Consider the following 22856-nt stretch of genomic DNA (forward strand, 5'->3'; position numbering starts at 1 on the left):
GCGAATGGCACCACGCTGGCAGGAGCTACAAGTGCACTGAAAGATAGGATTAGAATTGACTAGTTGGAGAAATAGTCTGAAAAAATTTGGATGCAGTTCAGCAAGGACAAATGAAAGATTTGCATTGCCTGATGAGGCATCGGCTCTGCCAGAAAGGATCTGCCAAAATGGATCATATTCTGGAATGCTGTCAGCTGCATGCTGATGGTGCATAAGGATTTTATTTTAAATTACTTCTAGGTGAATTCCCATGTCAAATATGCATTGTCTACAAGATAGGTGGAGTGTCCCTTGTGCTCTGGTCAGCCTTGGTAAGGCCTCAGCTGCAAACTGTGGCCCATTTTGGCCACTGCGCGTCCAGAATGAGGTGAACTAGCTGGGAAGCCCACTTGAGAGCAGCAAGAGCGGTGCTACTTCTGACAGACTGGCCCATAAGAAGTGACTGAAGAAACTGGAGTTGCTTACCCTTGGGAAGAGAAGACTACAGTAAGACATAACAGCCTTCAATATGTAACGAACTCGTCTGTGCTCTGCGTCCTTGGCAAGTAGAACAAGGAACTGAGGGGGAGCAGAAGAGCACCGCTGATCATCCCAGGAGAAGATATAATGTTTAAATTGAAGTAATGAGTTTTATGTCAGATAATGTCAGATAAACCCTCCCAGGGGAAGGACACTGCAGCCCTGGAACAGGCAGTCTGAAGAACAGCAATCACTGGAGCTTTCTAGAACATTTATTGGGAGTGACAGGCACAACCCTGTCTTGAGGTAGAGGATAGATATGATGACCTTTTGAAATCCCTTCCAGTAGTTTTTTATTTCATGATAGCTATGGTGGTGATGTCCCATCTGTGAGATGATCCTAGGAGATGCACTTGTGCTGGAGGAAGCGTGCTAACGGTGGGCTCATAACAACAGCCCCAGAGACTTCAGGGGGAAGAGATGGAGCAGGGCAGGAACAGTGAGCACCACTAGTTAAGTGGTAATTCTTACCCAGGAGAAGGTGAACAACTGTAAAACCAGTGCTGGCATTGCAGTGGGTTGTGGGCAGAGAAGACTTGGAGTATGGGCTTTAGAGTGCTATGGTACCCGTCCATAGTGCTGCTCTATCCGTGTCACCAGCCTCTTCAATTCCCTGCCATGGGGCAGTTAGCCCAGAGCATAGATTCCTGGTGATGTTACCTGTTAGCATCTTTGCTTGTGTTTTGTGATGCTTCATTCATATCTGTATTGACTCTGCTTACCTTCAAGCATGTCTGATGTGTTTCCTCTTCTTTACAGAGGAAGAGAGACAACTTCAAGCAAACAACCGGGATTTTAATCTGCAGTTTGAATATGCTGTAAGTAACGAGCATATGCTGTTTCATGCAGATGTAGTCACAGATGTAGCTGCGTCTGCTTCATGTCTTGAACGTTGTTTCAAGGGGGTGACATGACTGCACGTTAGCTGTGACTCTGCAAACAATGCAAACATGCCAGACAAACCATCAGAGATGGTTCATTGCTGAGTCAACCATAGGGAGCTCTGCCTTTGGAGTCAACCCTGTGAACGGGCAGTTGAAGGAGATCTAATGCTGGGAAAGCATAACACAGTGACTTTACACTCTTCCAGAAAATTTGTGAGTCAAAGTGTTTGCAGGATCAGGCTCCAAGACCTTTCAGTAAAGGAACCTGCAGGGAGTTTTCTGTTGGAAACGTGTCTCCATTTAAAGTAAAACATGAAAGGAAATGTGTCAGTTCCTCAGCTCTTGCAGTGAAATCTTCTCTGGCAGGAAGGTTTTGAATCTGGCCTTTTTGGCTTCCTGCCAGCTTTATTTCCAGCTCCTTAACAGCCCACTTAGGTTCACATTGCGCCATGAAATCTGTGACTCCAAGGAGCATCATGACACAGACTGGCCGTGACCCAGGTCTGCCAGGCTATGGTGCCAGGCAGCCCCTTTGGCAGCTTGATTTCCAAAGCTTGTGGACCGTTTGCTGACACTGTGTGCAGAGGAGGGCTAGCTCAGTTGCTAGACCTGTACTGCCTGGCTGCAGGGTCATCTCCTCCTTGAGGTGATCCTCAAGCTGCATTCTTTCAAAGTGTTTGCAGCTGCCAACTGATATTGAAATGAATTTTGTGAATTTTTGTCCTCTGCGTATCTGAATTCCAGTGGTGAAATTCACCCTTCAGTTTTACTCAGAAGCTCCTTTAAATCATGTTTTTGTTTAGGAACATCACAAGTATTTTATTGGTAAGAACTGGAAAAACTTAACATTTCAGATTACTGTAATTTCTTGTGAGATAGAAAGTTTGATTTGCCAACAGCTTTGACTAAAGATCTTAATGTAGCTGGATCTGTCGGCAACATGAACTGGATGGTTTTTAATGGTTACCTTTCATCCATGAACTAACCAACATGGGTTAGAGATTTCCTAGGTACCGAGCTGCTGCACATGTCCTGAATATGAAATTCATTGTAATTAATATATGTAAAGGACTGTGCAGCACGAATGCCTTATCAGGCCTGGTGATGTGAGACTGGGAAAGCACATTTGATTTGCACAGAACCTGCTGGTAGAGTACTGGGGTGGGTATTGCCACTACGTACAGATTTGCGATCTTTCATTGAATGATTGCAATGTAGACTACGTGCAGCAGTGGGGCAGGGAAGCAGGAGAGAGATGTGCAATGATGTCAGGGTAGAGAGAACAACCAACTCTTCTGGTTCTGAGCCTGTTTCTGTGAAAAGCCATTCATAAGGCTGACTTTGCATGTCACTGCTTCCCAGCTGATTGCTTACATGCCCAAGGATTTGCAAATAACTAAAATGAAGGAGAGCTCTGGCGGGTTTCCATGAGAGTCTATTGATTAGGTGTGAAAGTGGAGGCAGCCAAGAAGCCAGCTCAGTATAATCTGTTAAAACTTGGCAGTGAGTTTCTGTAATCCTACCCCTCATTTTAGTCAGCTGTGGCTCATGATTTCTGGAGTCCAGTATAGACTGAGGCTTAGGAAATCTAGAAGACTGTCCAGAAAGAGCCAAGCCTTGAAGTGGTGAGGGGGTGGTGAGGTCCTAAAAGACTTTAAGTGGTGATGCAAGCACTGCACTAACTGTATGGGGCTGCACATCATGTCCTGGGCTGCTTATTTCCAATAAGTCCTGGCAAAAGTTCAATTTATTAAACCCACATTACTGTGGTGTATGAAGAGGACTAACCTTGCTCATAAGTTACTTCAGATCCCATGCTATTGATTGATGGGTGCATCTGAAGATGCCAAAAAGGGAGATAGTCTCCTGGTATCCTCCCATCAACACATGCATGATGCTCCTGAAAGTTAGCTCTTCCAGTCCCGTAGTCCACTGCAAGGGTCAAATCTGGGCCCCTTCCTCACGTTCAGATTTGTCTGAGCATGGTGGGGTTGCACTGCTAAGCACTAGGATGTGTTCCAGGGGGACCAAGACTGTCCAAACGCCGGAGCCTGCCCTGGGGTGCTCAGGCTCAGCAGCTTTAGGCTCCATTGTCTCTCAGCATGGTGACCTTTTCTGGACAGAGTAATTTCTGTCTCCTGCAGCCACAGTCCTCCCTCAATATTTCTTCCCACCCTGATGTATTTAATTTGATCTCTGTACAAGCAAACAACAGAAGCATTTGGACTGTCAGTGCTTCATTGTGGTGCTCAGCTCTTTGGGACATGAGAATCGGCATATATGGGCAGCCACAGGGTGATTTGAGTCTTCTTTATAGAGCCAGGAGGTGAAGAGCTGTCCTCCAGCTCTCGGTCCCACAGCGAGGACCATTAGTCCTTGTCCTCCTGCACAGGAGTCTTGTCTTCTCTCAAGGCACAAGGAAGGTTGCACCAATAGGTATTCCAGCCAGATAAAAGGGACACTGGGCAGAAACTGGAAGGAAACGCAGCAGTATAACAAAGCTTAGAAAGTATTTTAGACAGTGAAAGCCACAGGAGTGAGGTTTACTTTGCTTGGTAACCTAAGGCCATGTTAGCCTTAAAACCTATAGAACAGGTTCTTGTAACAAAGCTAGGTGAGGCAGTAAATGTTTCTTTAGGGTGAGGCAGTTGCTGAGAAAGGCCAGTAAGGAAAAGAAAGGGAAATGCAAACAGAGGTGTAGTGTATTGCCTTACAGCTGTGGCCAGGCTGTACGTCGCAGCTGGTGTGAAGGTTCGAGCTTTTCACTAAAAAGAGAGTTTCTATTATGTAGGCATAGATCAAAGGTATAGAGATGCTTTGTCCTGGTTTAGTCTCAGTGAGAACAGGGAAGTGGGAACGTACAGTCAGAGGTGGGTGTGTTGTCCCTGAATAGTTGGTGGTTATCATCCCTTCCCGGTGCAAAGTCTACAGGATATCTGTGAAGGGAGAAGATAGGAGCTGAGAAAGAATTGAAAACTCTATTGTGTATGGAGTCTGACATCAGCTCTGGCAGCTGCTGAAAACCGGCCCTCCTGGCATGAAGCAAGACTCCCGAATACACTCAAACCAGCTTTGCAGGAACCTGATGCTGCACTGTGGAAAGTCATGTCTGCCAATGCGTGCAAGGACACGTCCAGATCCATCACACTTGGACTTGCAGGAGACTTTGGAGGGCAAATTCCCTCCCAGAGCTCATCAGAAAATACTCGAGAGGTCAAGCTGCAGTGTGTCCCTGTCACACTGCTCCGGCCACGGAGCTTCTTTAGCTGAGCACCGGCTAGGCAGGAGGGTTGGACAGCGCGGGAGGCTGGACTGATAGGGTGGGATGAGGATAAAAGGTGGGTAGGAGCTGCACGTAGTGGAAACCCCCTTAACACAGAGGCTTCACGGTGAGGCCGAGGGACAGTTTCAGAGGAAGAACTGAATGGGCCCTGGGGACATATGAGATGTGTCATGCAGTGGGCTGGAAGATTGGGGTGGTCTCCTTCATCTGTGTGAACAGAGGCAGTACAGACTGCGAGGGGGACAAGGGAAGTGTCTCTTATCTGAATAAGCCTCCTACATGTCTTCTGATGATTTTTGCTGTGATTAAATAATAGGAGGTGCCTGTGGTTAAGGGCAGCATCTTCAAGCAGTGGCAGTGCTTGGGTAGGTCAGGATTTTTAGTGTGAAGTCTGAAGCTGAAACTAGAGCTCTCAGACTGGTGCAACCCCAGACATCCTTGGCCTTATCCTGCACAGCAAGAACACAGTAGCTTAGAAGAATGAAACAAACTATAAAACAAAGTGTTCTGCAGTTAACTGGAAGGGCTGAGTGTGAAGGTATGTACTGCCCACCAGCTCACAAAATTAGTTAGGAATGACTCAGAAACCAAGTGTGAATGGGTGGCATGCAAAGGCACTTAGGGCAGCACAAAAATGGACTCAATATAGGTCAGTAAAAATGAAAAGTCAAGTCCTAATCCCATGTTTATTCGCACTGCAGACAGGAAGATCCTTCCTGACTTCAGTAAGAGATTTGCCTGTGTAAAGGCTGCAATAAAGTGCAAGGCAGGGTGCCAGATGTGGTCCAGCAAGATTTAAGGGCTTTAATCAAGGTTCTTATCTGAGGCAATTCAATCTGTCTGCACTGTCCCCAGCACAGCTGCAGAGGGGACTGCCCCGTGCGGGTGCACCACGATGGGCTCTCTGTCTATCAACACTCTGGAGAAGAAAATATCTTCTGAAGGCTTTTAATGTTCGCTCTGATCCCAGTTCCCTTTTATTTCTTTGCTTTCACATTGGAATTTAGCACAGCTGCACTGGGACGTCACGAAGGGCTGCAAAAACAACTTTGAAATTGGCTTTCAGACAATAGGAGAGGAAATGCAGGGCCCAAGAGTCAACGACAAATTTCATCTTGGACCAGGATCTAGGGTTGAACCAGCATCCTTTCTGCAGGACCGGCAGCGAGGGGACTGCTTGGACCCTGCTTTTGTTCTCCCTCGTCACCTGATGAATTCTCTAGTGAAACAGGAGGAATGTATATAACTTCCTATGCCCAATACACATTGCCCTGGGCTGGATTGGCATCTGGGTTCTTATCTCTTTGAAATTTAATCGGAGAGCAAGGAGCTCTGGTAATGGGGTCAGACTCTGCTCCACCTCCTCCGCTTGCATGCTTAGACCTGAGAGGGATGCCTGGGGCGTTGTCCTCAAGGACCTTGTCAGTGTGGTCAGGATGGTGGCAATGGCTGCCCTCTCTTCCCGTCTCAACCTGCAAATGTCTCCCAGTGTTCGTCACGCTCAAGGCTGAAGGGAGTGTTGTCTGATCATGTGAAAAGTAGTCTGAGTAGCCCCTGAAGGAATAGCTACAGCACCAACCTGCACTGCTCCTTCTGCATTTAGGAGGGTATTAGCTGGATTCGTCTGAAGACCAGCTGAGGCACTGTCAGGGAGCAGCCAGAGCAGGGCTGCCCTATGAGAGGGGACAAGCTGGGAGCCGAGGGTGACCCCAGCGCAGGCAGTGCCCTCACTGACCAGGGTGCAGTCCTGCAGCATCTGGTTGGGGGGTACAGGGCAGGATGCTAGTGATGGAGCCCATCCTGACCATCCCAGACAAGGTGAGGTGATGAACTAGGTCCAGGGTCCATCTAGGGAGCCCAGTCAGGAGCAGCAGGAGACAGGGCTGAAGACAAGACTACGCCATAGGTCCAAGGTGCATCCAGGAGGCAGAGCTGGATAGGTCCATCCGGGAAACAAGGATAGATGTCAGGCTGGAGACTGGTACTCCTGCAACATAGCTCAGGCAAGGACTGTGGGCCCATGGCTGGGCTTAAGTGAGCTCCTGAGCCCTGGACAGGTGTTGTGGATGGAGATGCCAGGTGAGGTCAAGGCCCTTAAAGCATATCAGGGCCTTTACAACCACAGAAAGGTTGAGCTGTGCCAGACATGAGCTGCAGTGAAGTCCATAGCCTCCTTTGGACCAAGTCCTCCACTCTTCGTCTTAGCTTAAACCTCATGGAAACAAAACTCTTACCGTACTGGTTGGGAGTCTGGTGTGTGAGACCTTAATGAACAGGGTATGGTGGTTTGGAGTCTGCCTCCTGTGCACCACTCGGCAGTACTCTGCCCTCCCCTTCACTTCTCCTCCCTGCCTGGCAGCAGCTTCAGGTACTGAGCTGATCAGTAGGAGAAGGCAGTGTAGTCAAAGGAGATGACTAAGAGACCTTTAGATCCTGTACATGGCCTGTCTGTGAGTGATGGCATCAGGTCGTCAAGCCATGCTACCTCCATCTTGCCTCCATGTCCTCCTCTGCACCACCATGATGAGGACACTCACCACAGTGACGATTAACTGCTCTGTAACAGGATGACACCAGGCCGGAGGAACAGCATAGGAAAACACAACCAGTGACCACATTTTCCTAGAGATTTTCCTGGAATATTCAATGTGTGATGGGATCCTGGAACTCACTTCATTATCGCTGCCAAGAGCGGGTCGAGGGGTTACATATGTAAGAAATTCCCAAAGCTGTTAAAAAGAAGAAAAGAGAAGAAAAAAGAAGAAAAAAAGAAAGAGGATTGTGGGTTAGATATAGATCTTTTTATTTCTGGTGTTTGGCCAGTCTTTTACTTCGGGGAGTCAGGATGAGATCTTTACAGGGACCAGATGAACCCCATCAACATCCTGTTGGCCTTTCTCCATCTTCTGTTGAGTTGGGGCTGCTGCCCACCATCAGGAATAAGGCAGTGAACTTGGTAGGCTTAAAACTGATCTTGTCTGACTATTCTGTACTCCCTATGAAAACAAAGCCTCCATGGCACCACATGCCCTGTTATGTGAGTTTATTAAATATGTCCTTGAGCACATTCACAGCCCTGTGGTCTCATTTCTGCATATGGCATCTGCGTGCTTTCAAATTGCACTGCTGCAGTTAAACAAAGTGCCATTGCATTGTGCTCTCGCCGCCTCCTTGCAAGGCTTTATCAAAGCACCTGGGGAAGCCATTTCTGCCTCTCAGCTGCTTTATCAGTCTGTACCTTGTGCTACACAGGTACCAGTGAAGTTGCCAGGTGTCGTGGCACAACACCTCCCTGTAGGACTGCCAAAGTTTTGCTAAAATTTGCTTTGGGCCAGGTTGTCCAGCTGCTAGAAACTAATATGTCACTGAGCCGGGGTATAAATTCAGATGGTCAATACCCTGCCATGCCCTGCCTTTTCTGGGTATCACTCTTTAGCCCCTGTAATCTAGCCACAAAAGCAGCGGTGTCTCTTATTTCCAGTGACTTTTATGGTGAGGAGATGATTTGTTTGCTCAGCGAACAAAGGTAGGAGCCATCTGCTGAGCATTTGCCCGCGGTCGGACGTCACAGGCGGGCTTCTGAAAACACCCCCAAAGTAACAGCTCATCCACCAGATCTGGACTTGTGCAACTGTGGCGCGATGAGCACTATTCTTAGGGACAGCATTTTGGTGGAGTCACACCTCCAGGAGGTGTGAATCTAGCCCCTGAAAAGAGCAGATGAGAATAATCCCTCACCCACAGACAACGTTGCTCTCGTGTCAAGCTTTGCATCTGGAGAGCTTGAGGCTGACGGTGGGTAACCACGCGCAAGCCTATTCATTTAGGACACAGGCGCATGCAGGGGCTGCCCACGGTCAACCAGAAGTCTAGGGCAGATCTGGGAGTAAGTGTAAAGCTCCCGATTCCCATCTTTGTGCTTGGCCCATAGAGCTGCTTTTCTTAGATGTTTGATTTTTATGAATCCATAGGAGAACCAGAAGTTTCTGTAAGGCCTCTTAATACTTAATGGCTGCTTCAAAGATATTTCCTCCCCATCACTTTTCCCCTATGGGAGTCTCCCTCACTGAAGGCAGAGCATGGGGGAGGTAAGGCAGATGATGCATTAGAAGCATTGCTTATAAAATGGTGGCTGTATATGGACTGTTTAACGCACTGCAGTGCTGCAGGGTCCTGTAGTACCCCTCCCACACCAGAGCTGGATTCTGGTACAGCTCTAAAGGAGTGACAGGGTGTGATGGTGTTAAGCGTCACGGAGTAGGGATAAGATCAAGAGCAGAGGCCAACTGAGATTTCCCTGTAGTCAACCGAGAGCCCGAGCTGTCAAAGCACGCAGCCCTGGAGTATTGCATGAAAACATAAATGATTTCTCACACAGAGCTTCAACTGTATCTGTGATGTGGGAATACAGAGCTTTGAATTGGAAAGGCTGAAGTTTTCCCTAGTTTGTTTTTATCATTTAATATTGATATTCCTTTAGCCCCTGAGGGCCATGAACAAGTTACTTGTTGAATTAGAAATCTTCATAGTGATTATGAGGAATTCTTGTTTTCTGGTGCTTAGTTTTAATTACAGATTCTAGAATAATGAGAAGATCCACTATAATACTCCCTGTCCTTACCCTGAGGTCTGTAGTGTCCCAAAAGACAGTGTGTGTCAAACAATATCATGATCCTGAAGTACTATGGAGAAAATATTGGATGTGCAGTTTCCTGCACTTAAGCATCTGGAAGCTGTTATGTCTGGTGTTTTTACCATGCCTAATGGCAATAGGAAACAAAATGAATGGCTCTGGTTCATTCAGTGGTTTTCCTGACGTAATTAATGGACAGAAATAGAAGGCAGGAATTGAAATAAACCACTCCCATTCTTTTCTTATCCCCCTCTGAGATTTCTGCAGGCAAAGATCTATAAACTTTATGTGGGTGTTTACTGAGTAGTTTTTCCCATGTTGTATGTGACCCTCCAAAATCTGTTGATGCACAAAGGTCAGGTCCCCTGTACTTACTTTTTCCTGCAGCTACTGTCTTCTCTTTTTTTAAGTAAGTGGCCATGACATTTCTGTTTAGATCAGTGGGCAGGGAGCATCTTTAGATCCAGTTTTTATTAAAAAACCTGCCAGACTCTGTGTCTGGTGGACACAGACTTGTCAAGCAATTTAGTTCTCTGTATGTTGGGTTTGCAGAGGATGCTGCTGTTCCATTGCTTCTGTTCTAGCAGTGTCCATGGAGCCTGTGTGCAGCACATATCCCATGGTGAAGAATTTTGAAACAAACCAAATTTAACTGTGTGTCATGACATTTAGACCACAGGCAGAGTTAACTACACCCAGAGATGGCTACATGATGCCAGGAGACAGGCAATATTGTTTATATGATGATCACTGATAAACATATTTTCTTGCTGGAGTGCAATCAACGGGAGGATTTGGCTAGCTCTTTCATGAAAGGCGTTTCCCTCTCTGCTCTTCTAGAAACTTATTCATTGGCTTGTACAAGGGATAAAACATGAAGTTAATGCTGAAGAATGTTGCTGTACTTTCTGTCTGAACATGGCGAAACCTGGTAACTGCCTAAAATGGAATAGCTTCCCCCATACACGCCTTACGGTGGTAATCTTAAATAATCAGTTTAGTGGTGGAAACATGCTGATGTGTGTCAGTGTAGTGTCGAGATCCTGGATTAATGCATGGATTGGAAGTGGTCTGTGATTCATACTTAGTAGCTCCTGTCCTCCCACCAGCTTAGCAGTATCTAAAGGCTATTACAATACTACAGTCACCATTTTCTCTTCCATTGCACCAGCAAATCTATTACTGAATGAGGGTGCACTGTGTAATATCTGCCTCCTTGGGCTGTCACACCTTAGGTTCCTTGGGAGGGGGTTAAAAGGCATCTTCTGGAGAGCTTCTAGTGGGGAAATTTTAGATGTGCTGGCAACAGATGGCATACATGCTTCCAGGACTGAACTTGGATGAGTCCTTGATAAACTTCATACGAAAAGAAAGTCTAGCACACCTAAAAACTGAAGGGACAGCCCAAGCTGGTGGGCTCAGTATGATGGATTGAACCTGTCTGTCAGGCGGCAAGAATTGGACCAGAGTGCTCTGATCTTCAGGGAAGAAAATACCCAGTTCTGTAACCTCGAGCTCGGGTCTTTCTCTGGTTTGAAGAAGACGTATAGGGGAGCAGTCATTGCTTGTGGCCGGAGGGGCCGTCTGCAATTAGAAAAGGAAACTGGAAATAGGGAACAAAACTGCAACTTGCTTACTGAAATGGTGAGTTCTTGTATTAGTGGCTGTTTGCACAACACCGCATTCAAGTGATCTTTGTGGAATAGAAACAAGCCACCTCTCCAAGTTGCTGAGTTGAAGAGGCTGCTGAATCAGCTGAAAATAATCATGTCATGTTCTGCTTCTGGGAGGACCTATAGCTCCTGTGGGGTTGTCCAGCTGAATGGTACTTCAAAGTCTCAGACAAGTTATAGATAATTGACCTAGCGTGTGTTTTCTAACCGTTTTGATACCAGAAAAATTGTTGTGTTCTGGTTACAGTTTTTAATTCTGTTTGAGCATCGTGTAAGTAGGAAGGCTATTAATAAAGGGCAAATGCGTCTCTCTGAGTGACTACATGTACCTGTATCTACCTGCAGTTGCACTGGCATAAACTGAGCATCATGTTTTCACCAGTTCTGAGAGGAATTGTGTCTGTTTATCCAGGCTTGGCATGACTGTGTGGGGGAAAAGGAAATGTTTTTTGAGCTGCTGTTGGAAACAATGCTATTGCTAAATATAAGCAAGTAAAAACACAGTTGAAATGGGTTGTGCTGTAACTTTGTTTCCTGTTTTACCAATCCTATTTATTTTCCTTTTTTTCCTACAGAACAATTCAATTAAAACATCGAAATACAACTTCTTCACTTTCCTGCCTCTCAACCTGTTTGAACAGTTTCAGCGAATAGCCAATGCTTACTTTCTTTTCTTGCTGATTTTGCAGGTATGAATTCACTGTGCTGTTTCTAGCGGATTGCATTGTCTGTTACCGAAGCTGGTCTATGTATTGATAGTTGTAATAAGGTGCAAGCTATATCCCTGTTACGAATTAGCATCTCAGTAAAACTTTAAAGTAGAGAGAAAGCAGGGAAGAAAAAAAGCAATTTCCTCTCTTACCTTTGGATATGAGGGTTTGAACTAAATGAAGAGAAAAATTTAATTAAAGTTTTCAACAAATTGTGTACCTTTTTCATGCCCTGTCCTACTACCCCTTTGTGTCTACATCTGTGTGCTCCTGGCTGTCTTCAGATTTGTATTACTTATTCTTCCTGGAGTAGAAAAGGAAGTTGTCTCTTATCCGTAGGTTTAAAGGCAAATTCTATTGGCAATCTCAAAGGAAACAGCAAGAAGAACAAATTTGTAACCTGTACTGTTTCCCTGGGCAGGAAGGAGTTAACATCAGGAAAGCTCAAGGTTGGAGCTGGTTTGCATAAAGCTGAATATTGCTGCTCCCTGCTCAGCAGGGTGAGGAAGGCATCTAATATGGAGCATATCAGGCACTGGCAACACTATTGAACCCTGTGGCTCATAATGGCATTGAGTTGCACTTTCCCCATCACTGTTGGTAATACTACTCTGTCTGAAAGCTGAACGCACCCGAGAAATTGATATCAGGATTTCTGCCCCTTTGCACTTTGCTAGAATATGGATAAATGCAGTGTACTCTGTTGTCGCTGAGTCACACTGGAATACACATTATCAAAAAAAGGGTATAATTGTAACTATGTTTCAAGTATGACATTTTAAATTTGACCATTTCAGTGCACATAAGTTTGCAAAATTACCTTTTTCAAATGCTGTTTTTCAATTTCAGCTCAAAAAAGCACAGGCAAAATTTTGTTAAGCCTGTAGCAAACTACCTACAATCTTCTTTGCTTATTTACAGGGAATGAATTTGGGAAATTTCAGCCCACATATATTTTTCAAGAAACTAGTGAAAGTGCCTTTTCAGCTAAGCTGACAGCACTGTTCTTGTGTTGTTGTACTGCACTCTAGCTGTTTGTCTATCAAACCCATAGTATTTCAAACTACTCGCCTTAAATTATTCTGCTGTGTCTTTTGCTGAACCATCTAGGAGCCACCGTATATAGAAGCATACAGTTTTTTCTGCCACCTGCATCAAGGTAGGCTAGAAAGGGCACTATTAGTCTTTTACATCTACATATTCCTCCATTTACTTTTTGCCCTCTTCTGCCCACTCACTCCATCTCTGTAGCACTGGGAGTATCTCCTCCTGCATCAGGAGTGGATGTGATGGGTAGGCTGTGGGGAGCCTGCCTCCCCACTCCTTTGGCACAGCCCAGTAGGACATGCGTATTCCCAGTTAGGTGACAAGGTAGCAGTGACGTGTCTCTGCAGCCTCCACAGCTGAGCAGGGCTGTGCTTGCCTCTAAACATCATTCCTCCTGGCTGGATTTGGTGGTGCCTGTAGGATCTGGGTTGTGACAGTGCAGTGGAAGGAGCAATCTCAAAGAGCAGCTCTCCACCCTTAAGCAGCTGCTTTAGTGGCATAAATGTCAACTTCACAATGCACGTGGAGTTGACACTGCCCAAATCCAATCTGATGGACACAGTGATGCTGATATCACATTGCTTCCATCATTAGTGCTGTTCTTCTGGAGGAAGGGGAGAACTATGCTGGGGTAAGACATCCATCTCTGCATCACTGAAGGCATGACAGACTCACCTTCAACTCTTGTGTCCTCTCACTGTTAAAGATGTGGGAAACAAAAATGTCTCTGTTGATCTTGGAAGAGCAAGGTCAGCCCTGGCAACAGCTGTGTGTTGGTTATTGATATGAAGTTTACTTCAGCAAAATGTGAAGAGTTACTGCAACAAAAAATAGCAACGTTTGAAGGCTCTGCACAGCAGGCCTTGCTCAGATAGCTCTGGGTCCCTCACAGCAGGCTTGTCTGTGTCAGTGCCTCCAGAGAAATCCACTGGGGACTTTGCAATCCTAATGTTACAAACAACAAGAAAGAGCAATCCACTGCACTTCCTGACAGCTCCATGTTTGTATCCTAAATCACAGCTTGCTTTATAAGCAAAGCATGGGTTCCCTGGCTGTCCCACCTTTGTGGGGTCACATGTAAGTGATAGAGCTGCATTTCTGTCTTTATTCTGTATTCAGATATCATAGAAAAATGTTATCTGCAGCTTCCACAGAAAACAGTGTTTTGTTTCCATCTGTTTGTTGAATTTTCTTCCTACAGTTGATTCCTCAGATTTCCTCGCTGTCCTGGTTTACAACAGTGGTGCCCCTAGTGCTGGTGCTGGCTGTATCGGGAGTCAAGGATGCCATCGATGATTTTGTAAGATCTGTATTGCTGACCTATACTTCGGAGTTTGCCTGTGATTCTTCAGCACAAGGACTAAAGCAAATCACTTAAAATAAACACAGACAGTGGCAGGCAGTTGGAGAACTGGTCTGTGGCCAAGATGGGGTCTGAGATTAGATCCCCAAATCTATGGTTCATTTCCTAAAAAGGAGCTAGAATTTCCAAATTGCTGAGCAGCCCAGCAGCTCCATTGGCTTTCTCTGAAACTGCTCAGCATATCTGAAAATGTGATCACTGATAGGTATGTCTGGACGCATGCACAGAAGTCTATTCTTAGGCTTACACTTTGGAGAACTCACCCTCTGTCATCTAGCTGCAATGTAGGCAGAAAAAACATTTGGTAGGAAGTAAGCATGCAACCTGTGTATGATTTTTCAAACTTGCACAGCTTTGGACAAAGTCTGCTCCCATCAGAGCTAATGGTCAAAGTCTCATTGACTTCATGGGATGATGTCAGAGCTGAGTTTAGAATATGATTTTCTCTTGTTCTTAAATAATTTTGATGCTCTATGGAGGTTTGGTGCAACTTTCCAAGTAGGCAGGTGGGAGGTGGTGAGGTGCTCTCTCAGGGAGCAATGCCAGAACATCTGTGGCCACGTTCCATACCAGAGCAGAGGAGTGGATTTCTCTGGGTGCTTAGCTTACAAAACTGTGATGGGCAGGACCAACACCAGTTGAGTCAGGACTGTGCTATATAGTGACATAAAAGGCTCTACCCTCCTTCTTCCCTCCAAGAGCAAGTCCCGTGTTGCCTGTTGCTCTTTGCAGTCCAGTTATGCCCTATGTTACTAGTGTAAACATGGGCTTGACTATGACTCAGTTGTAACTCTAATCTGCCTGACCCATCCCGCCATCTGGATGAAAATCTAAAATGTTAATGAACTGCCTACAGCTCTTGTGTGCTTGGTTTCCTGGAAATGCCTTTTAACGTAGTGATCAAATTTTCAGAATCGACACAAAAGCGACAAACACGTCAACAACCGCCCAGTCCAGGTCCTGATCAATGGCATGTAAGTCCTTTTTCTTTTGCTGTAATTGTGACTAGGAGGAGCATTTTACTAACAATAATTTTTTTCTGTGTGATTCCCAAGGATCACTAAGCAATATAAAATTGACTGGTCTTTCACACCATTAGTTCACCGTGCAGTTCTGGACTATGTGCCTGATTAATGAACCCAAGACCCAGTACTGCAATCAGTGCAGGCACTATGGCTGTGACCTTGCACTGACAAAAAGTAAAGTCTTTCTGTTCCTGGATATATATATGTTTAAATAAGTGATACTTTGAGAATATTGTATTATTTTACTCCTTACCCTAGAAGCGACAAGCAAGGCTATCTTCCCATGTCCATTTCTGTTCATAGCATTTATTTCTGCATTAAGCAAAACTAGGCATTATCACAAAGTTATTTTCAATTAAGCAGGAATAGCTTCCTCATACATGTCATAACACTGTGTGTGTGTAGCACTTCTGACTTAGATGTACTCAAAAAATGTCAGCTGTGTGCTTTGGACATTGTACTGCTAGCACTGTTCTTTCCTGCAGAAAAAATAGCAGAGGCTTTGGCTTTTGTGGCAGACAGATGTGCTGTTTACTTGCGGCTCCATGGAGTCGAACTGTGCATAGGACACAGCTGTAGACAGCTGTGAAGTCTCTGGTGACTTTTTTTTCCATACTATAGATAGCAGTATGTTGTGTAAACTCCAACAGATGATCAAACAGTTAAAAATATAACTGGAAACTGAAGAATAGGAACATACTTTTTGTGCTTTCTGCTAAGTAAACCAGTTTCTTATTTACTGTCTATTAGTTACTGTGTCTAGGAAACATACATTGAAATAGAAATCTTCTAATATTTTTTCTTTGTTCAAAAACTGGAAACCATAGGTCCTGCCCAACTCCAACCAACATTGAAAAAGCAAGGCTGAGTGAACTCAAGCTTGAATACCCAGTCCTATGTTGATATAGCTCTTGATATTTCTCACCTCTAGATTTTGCATATACAGCTATCGTGACGTGGTTATGTTGGCGCTTGCAGTTTAGCTGGCTGCCTGCATGTACATCTTGCTTAGTGCTGTGAAGGCTGCTGCAGACATGGGCTTAGCTAGGCACATGCATAGCCAAAGCACCTGCATTGACCTTCCCGACAGCCAGGCCCACACAGAACCAGATCTGTTGCTCTGGCCCTTAATACCACTTAGAAAAACTAACAGAACTGGCAATTTTCCCAGGTGTTTGGGAAGTCTGTTATGCAAAGTAGAGGTTTTTTCTGAGACAATGTGGCCCTTCAGGAGAAGGAAGGGAGTAGTCAGTCCAGACAGAAGGACAGTGCACAGGGACTGTGCTGCTATTGTGGGGACTGGTCTCAACCCTGCACGGGTCACCCCAACCACTGTTACTGCTTTTTTGTATTGTGGTGGTCCCTTAGCTTAGTATGGATCAGGCCGCATCATGGCAGACGCTGTTCCATCTTACCAACAGCCCCAAGTCCTGATGGCACCTACAGTCTGGCTTCAGGAGCAGAGCTGAGTGTCCTACTTTCCCAAGTGATGTTTGCTTTATGTGCCTACTTACGAGGAGTTTTCTTGCAGGTTAAAGGATGAAAAATGGATGAATGTCCAAGTGGGGGATATAATAAAACTAGAAAACAACAACTTTGTGACGGTGAGTACAGTTTCTCTCCATCGTGCTCACAGTTAGTCTCCATAATTACTCTTATCACTCGCAAGCAAATGAGTCAGTAGTGATGATAACTGCCTCAGAGACCTGCAGTGTGCAGAAACCACAAGTAGCATTTGCGGTGCCATGCCCTCTGACCATGTGAACTCATGCCACGTCTGTCTGTCTGTGTTCAGGCCGATCTACTGTTACTGTCGAGCAGCGAGCCGCACAGCCTGACATACATCGAGACAGCCGAACTGGACGGGTAAGTGAGCCTGGCCCTCGCATGCAATCACTGCTACCAGCACAAGGCCAAATCTTCTCTGGTGACCCTGGGTACTGCAACCTTACCTGCAATAGCTTTTGTAGCAAGAGTTTCCTAATACGTAGAATAAATTTTGGGTAGGTATCTTGAAAATAACGTCTTCTGGTGGATACTTTTGCCTCTTGCAGTGCAAATGTCATGTGAGGAGGGGACTTTTCCTTTTATTTTTAGTGACAGTTTTTCTAACACCGAGAGTGAGTTTGAAATGTGTTCTTGCAATATGCCAGGTCACTGGCAGAAGCTTTCTGTTTCTTGGGTCTCCCTTAGTCTTTTCTCTTAGCCAGATTATCTGAGTGAGATAATCACAATTAATAACTCCAGTAGTGTCCTTTGGACTGCTATACCATAATATTATTGCATGCACACTGCAAAGGCTTCCAAACATTGTTCACTTGAGGGCACAACTGACCACAAGTCAGACGGCTGCAACTAATTTGTATTAATTGGAATAAACTGGATCTGACCTCATCTTTATGACCCAATTTGCCTTACCTTTTCTGCATTGCCTAGAGCTAGCATCAGCTTGAAGGACTAAGCAAGGCGAGCTCAAAAAATTGTATCTCTCCCAAGACCCTACAGGCAGCCCTCTGGACTTTCCCTGTCTGATTTCTGCTGAAAATGAGCTTGTAGTTCCTGTACATGCAAGTGCCAGGAGGCCCTGAACAAATGCAGTGTTTCTCTGACATTGCATTTCAAACTCCCCAGCTAGCTAGTCTCAGGACTTGAGTACTCTTCAGGACCAGAATGTCATGGGAGAAGATCCAGAGCTCTCCTATATGCTCAGATACCTCAGGGTTCAGTGTGGTATGAGTGGCAGGATAGACAGTGAACTACTCAGGGAGCTGAGGTGCCTGGTCTTGCACTTTGTGGTGAAAATGAGAAGACAGAGCCACCTCACCCTCTTTGGTACCATGGTACCATGTCCAGAATTCCTCTGGCCTGCCTGTCTTTGCAACTGAAAGAGAAAACTACACCCTTTGGCCAGGTAAAAAATGCACATGATAGCATGGTCCATCAGATGTCTAAGGAAGAAGACTGTCCTCAAGAACAGAAGTGACTTTCAGGGACAGCTTTCAGTTCTCATGAGACTTTCAGTTCATATATTTGTCTCATGTTATTTGTTACAGCGAAACAAACCTCAAGGTGAAGCAGGCACTGACAGTCACTGCAGAGCTTGGAGAAGATCTTCAGAAACTGACAGAGTTCAACGGTGAGTCTACATGGAAAATTCACTTTCCAAAACATTTGCCCAAACAGCAGAGTCCAGAGAGTGCCTGGGAGTCTTGCTTCCAGGCTGTTCCCTGCTCCCTGCTAGGATTCCTCTGGATGCAGCAGGAGGAAAACAGAACGGACACATTGCAGTCTGTACAACAGGTAGCAACAGTATATGTAGGGAAAGAGATCCCCCTTTGCTTGCAGGTCTCCCAGTGCCGTGCATGGCTATCACCTGAAACTGCATTGGTGACAATTCTCCTTCTGGCTGCACACTTCTCTTTATCATCTGTCTGTGCATGTTGAGACTACTCACCTCAAACTTCAATACAAGAGTTCGTGTAATTGCACAGTGGAAACTGTTTTCCCCAAACTGCATGCTTAGTTCTGACCTCAAATTATTTTCACAATGCACTTTTACATTGATGCAGCAGTGCTGATGCATTGATTACATTTAGCTTCTGAGCAGTGGCACTTTCCAGACACCGTGCAGATCTGAGGACTAACTCTGCTCTGTGCACACAGGAGAGGTGACTACCTCCCAGCCTGAAGCCCTGTCCTGCCAGCATTTCTCTCCTCTCTCGATGCCGCAATAAAGACTGCATTTTAAGATATTTAAAGACAAGCAGCGCAGACGTGGTTAATGGGCCACGTGTCCTTTCTTAGCACTGTTTTGTATATCAGATATGTAGCAGCACATACACAGAAAGGAGCCAGACATGTCAAAACCAGAATATTGTAATATAACACATCATCTGTCTGCAGAGAGAGGATGGGGGAACAGACCAAGTGGTGTTAGTCATGCTCCTCAGTGCCCTGCTGGCTTAGGTACAAGGGCAGGATTACGGGAGGAGTCGGTATGGAAAGGGGTGGAGTGAGTGCTGCTGTCCTTGGAACATCTCAAGGACTGCAGGCTCTCAAGAAATATTTTTAGATAAAGAGGAAAAATAATTTAAAAAAAAAATTCTCTTTGAAATAACTAGATGATTCCAGGACAAATGGTGGGGACGTGGCAGAGAGTTAGCATAGCTTAAACTGTCTCTGGTAGAGTCATCCAAAGGCATGGGCTTTTCTTTGGCCTTCTACATTGAGTTTTTATGCATAATGTGTGTGGTCTCAGCTGAGTGTCAGCTCAGTACATCAGGATTTCTCAGAAGTGATGGCTGAGGTTCTGAGCATTTTAGGTCTTGAGAAATATGTTTTTACAGGTGCAGTTAGATGCCTTATGTTAATAGTCAGAGTGGCATGCCTTAATTATTTTCCTGAAGAGGCTGCAGTGTCTATGAATTTGTAAGCAAAATCTTAATCTTAAATAATTTTTCAAGCATTCTCTGTGTAATGCTTATCTAAAGATACTGCATTCTTGAAAGTGCATAATCAAAAAAATGTTTCACAGTCTTTTGGAAAATTAAAACTTTTCTTAACAAATATTTATTTGTCCTTTAAATCGCTATTTTAGTTATGTTGTAAATAAAAGTGGCCTTCGCAATACTTAAAATGAATAAAATGTTTCCCAGCATGATTTATATTTGGCAGCGTACTAGAAAGAGTGCCTGGAATCAGACCCAACCTTGCATTTCCCTTAGCAAACCTCTGTAGAAGTATTTAAATATTTATGTAACTCTTTATCTAATTAGTTCTTAAGACAGGAAGAGAGGAAAGGGTTGAGCAGCTAATATAGGCACTCAGTGGAATGCTTAATGTGAGTTACTTTGTTTGTTGACATCGCAATGGTTCAGATAAGGAAGATGCTTGCAAAACACTGAACTTTATTTGATTTGGGGAACCAGGAGATGAGAAAGGAAACAATACTTTTCAGTTACCTTCTACTTATCGTGTGTAGACTTGGCAGTATTTAACTCTTTCAGGTGAAATGCATTCCAGATCTCTTCTTGCTGTTAATGGGAGGAGGAGACAGGAGGCATGGTGCCTTGCTGAGGTATCTTCAGCTGCAGAGTTACTGGGGTCAGCGCAGGTATATTGGGTGAATCTCTGGAGCTTCTCACTTTTCTGCGATCAGTCTAATTTGGATGAATCTCTTCTGATCTCAAAATCAGCATATCAGTAACCCAGATCAACCGGCTTACTGGAAAGCAGATGTGGATGTTGACGCACAAGGTGCTCATACAAGCGTTGTCCCACAGCTGGCATAAGGAGAGGCACAGTCTTCCTGGTGAGGGATCATGCCCTGGGTTTCGTTCACCAAAGTCTCATTGTGCTGTTTCAGGTTGCACTGCAAAGCCTCTGTTTTCTTTGTGCTTTTCAAGGGGTCACAAGGGCTGTAGTGAGACAGGTGTGGTTACTGTAGACTTTTAGAAATGATGGAGTACAGGTCTGATTGTTCTTGGATTAACTAGATGATAAAACAGAAGATCAGCATAGTTGTTAGTATGAGCTCTGATGTCACACTTGTCGTAGAATTTCCCAGTTGCTTCATCTTTCAAGTCTGATGATTTGTCTACCCTGGAGTAGAGCTACTTTTCTATGAAAATAACATCCATTCTTGATTTTAAAATTTGCAGTAGTGGAGACTACCACAATACTTAAAGTTGTACTTTTTTTCTGTACTTCTCTGGATTTTGCTTCCAGTCTGTTGGGCTTGGTGTATTTTGTCTGAGAACAGCCGGAAAAGCTGTATTCTCTGCAAATGCTAGTCCTTATGTAGATATTTGCAGCCTGCGATCAAAATAACTTTAATGTTCCTGCTGATTAACTGAACAGACTGAACTCTTGGATTCCCTTTCAATAACGTGTATTTGTATTTTCAGTTCTTCCCAATACATCCACAGGGCTCTGCTATGAATCTTTAGATGTTGGGTGCAAATTTTGATTTAAATAATTTTTATACCATAGTTTCTGTGTTTACAGTTTTGTGTGAACACATTTTATTATAAGAAATAAACATAAAGTGTGGAAATAGAAACAAGCTCTCCAGTCACTTACAGTGTCAGCTGCATGGCCAACGGCAGCAGTACCTTTTTTCATGTGCCACTGGGACTTAAGTTATAAAACAGATGAAATTAAAAAACAGTGAACAGAGACACCTCACTTAATTACTCTCTTGCAGACTTCAGGCTATGATTTTCTCGCTTGGGCTCCTGCAGTTTTAAAGAAAATGGAATAGGACTTATACTAGACCAGCACTTTTATCTAACACTATCCAGTGACATCCTACCACTATGAACTTGCTGTGGAAGGATTAAAAGTATGTTGCTGGTTCAACATTTCTTCTTAACCCGAATAAAAGGCATGGAAACTTTGTTTTGGACTCCACCACTACAAAATTGCTAAGTTTAAAGAGTAGGATAAATCCAAATTCATTGTGGTCCATTGGATGACATGAATATGGGGAAAGAGCAATATCCCCAAACATCAGTAAACATAGGATATCAGGTGGGAATGATAGGGTCAGGAGTGGACTGCGGCTACAGTGTGAAATATTCCCTGTCTGGGGAACAGCTGAGAATTCAGTATTGACTGACATATTTCTGGGCCAAGAAGATTTCCACTATCTTTTTGTTTTTACCTTCCTTTTACAGGTGAAGTCAAATGTGAGGCACCAAATAACAAACTGGATAAGTTCACAGGAACTCTTACTCTTCGAGGAGAGAAGTATGCCCTGGACAATGAGAGGATGTTGCTGAGGGGCTGTACAATTAGGAACACAGAGTGGTGCTTTGGTCTCGTTATTTATGCCGGTAGGTAGAAAAAATGACACGTGAATTGCACAGCACAGCAGCACTAACATGAAAGTACATCACACCCAGTATGCACAAAGGAACCAAGAATTTTCCTCTTTGGAAAATATGTTTCTACCAGGTACAAGAACAAAAGCAAAACAATACATGAGATCCCTTGGCTTAACTCTAGGCTGGAAACGATGCATATTACAGGGTATTTTAATCTGAGATCTTTTTATAAGAGGAAATGGTTATATTACAACATCCAATTCCATCTTGATTAAGTGCTTTAGTAAGCAGAAGTAGTCTTTTATTTCAGAAATGCATGCAGCAAAGTACATGAAAGAAGTCTTGATCAATCAATAAGACAAAATATAAGAATTGGATCTGTTTAAGAATTAAAGCTGAATTAAATCTGCCTTTACTGGCCCACACTGGGCCAACTGGAGTCTTTCTCTCACCAGGCTTGTTCAAAATTTTTCACTCTTAAGTGTATTTTATTAAAAATTCCACATCATTTCTATGTGATTTTAATCCATATTGGAATATCAGGGTCATCAATAATATTATTGTAGACCATTAGATCTATGCTTTTTATGAGCATAGACCTTCTGTTGTTTCTATACTGCTGTAGACACGTGAGATGATGTATAACATGTCACTAATTACAGAGCAGTATCAGGTATTCTGTGAAAAGTAATTAAACCTGAAAGGGAGGATTGACTGTTGAAAGAAGAGAGCAGGATCAAAATCCAGAATTAATGGCTTTATATGACTCTCTCCGTATAATCTAAGGAAGGTGACTTAACCTTTTTCTGCCTAAGTTTCCCACCAGCACTGTAAACTGTATGTACCTGCCTTCAAGAAAGCTGTGATGTGTATTTATGCTGTAAAGCACAGT

General features: G+C 44.3%; 1 protein-coding gene across 1 annotated transcript in view; it reads left to right on the forward strand.

Moving 5' to 3' along the window:
• The window catches only part of LOC140651416 (phospholipid-transporting ATPase FetA-like), a 74507-nt gene that overhangs the window by 16951 nt on the left and 34700 nt on the right, over nucleotides 1–22856 (forward strand). Inside the window, exons 3-10 of the mRNA XM_072860892.1 lie at nucleotides 1279–1337; nucleotides 11568–11681; nucleotides 13951–14049; nucleotides 15025–15086; nucleotides 16669–16741; nucleotides 16933–17003; nucleotides 18191–18273; nucleotides 21815–21973. Coding sequence (XP_072716993.1) covers nucleotides 1279–1337; nucleotides 11568–11681; nucleotides 13951–14049; nucleotides 15025–15086; nucleotides 16669–16741; nucleotides 16933–17003; nucleotides 18191–18273; nucleotides 21815–21973 — 720 coding nt within the window. The remainder of the gene's footprint in view (nucleotides 1–1278; nucleotides 1338–11567; nucleotides 11682–13950; nucleotides 14050–15024; nucleotides 15087–16668; nucleotides 16742–16932; nucleotides 17004–18190; nucleotides 18274–21814; nucleotides 21974–22856) is intronic.

The sequence above is a fragment of the Ciconia boyciana genome, chromosome 4 (genome assembly GCF_034638445.1).
Source record: "Ciconia boyciana chromosome 4, ASM3463844v1, whole genome shotgun sequence".
In the NCBI taxonomy this organism is placed as follows: domain Eukaryota; kingdom Metazoa; phylum Chordata; class Aves; order Ciconiiformes; family Ciconiidae; genus Ciconia; species Ciconia boyciana.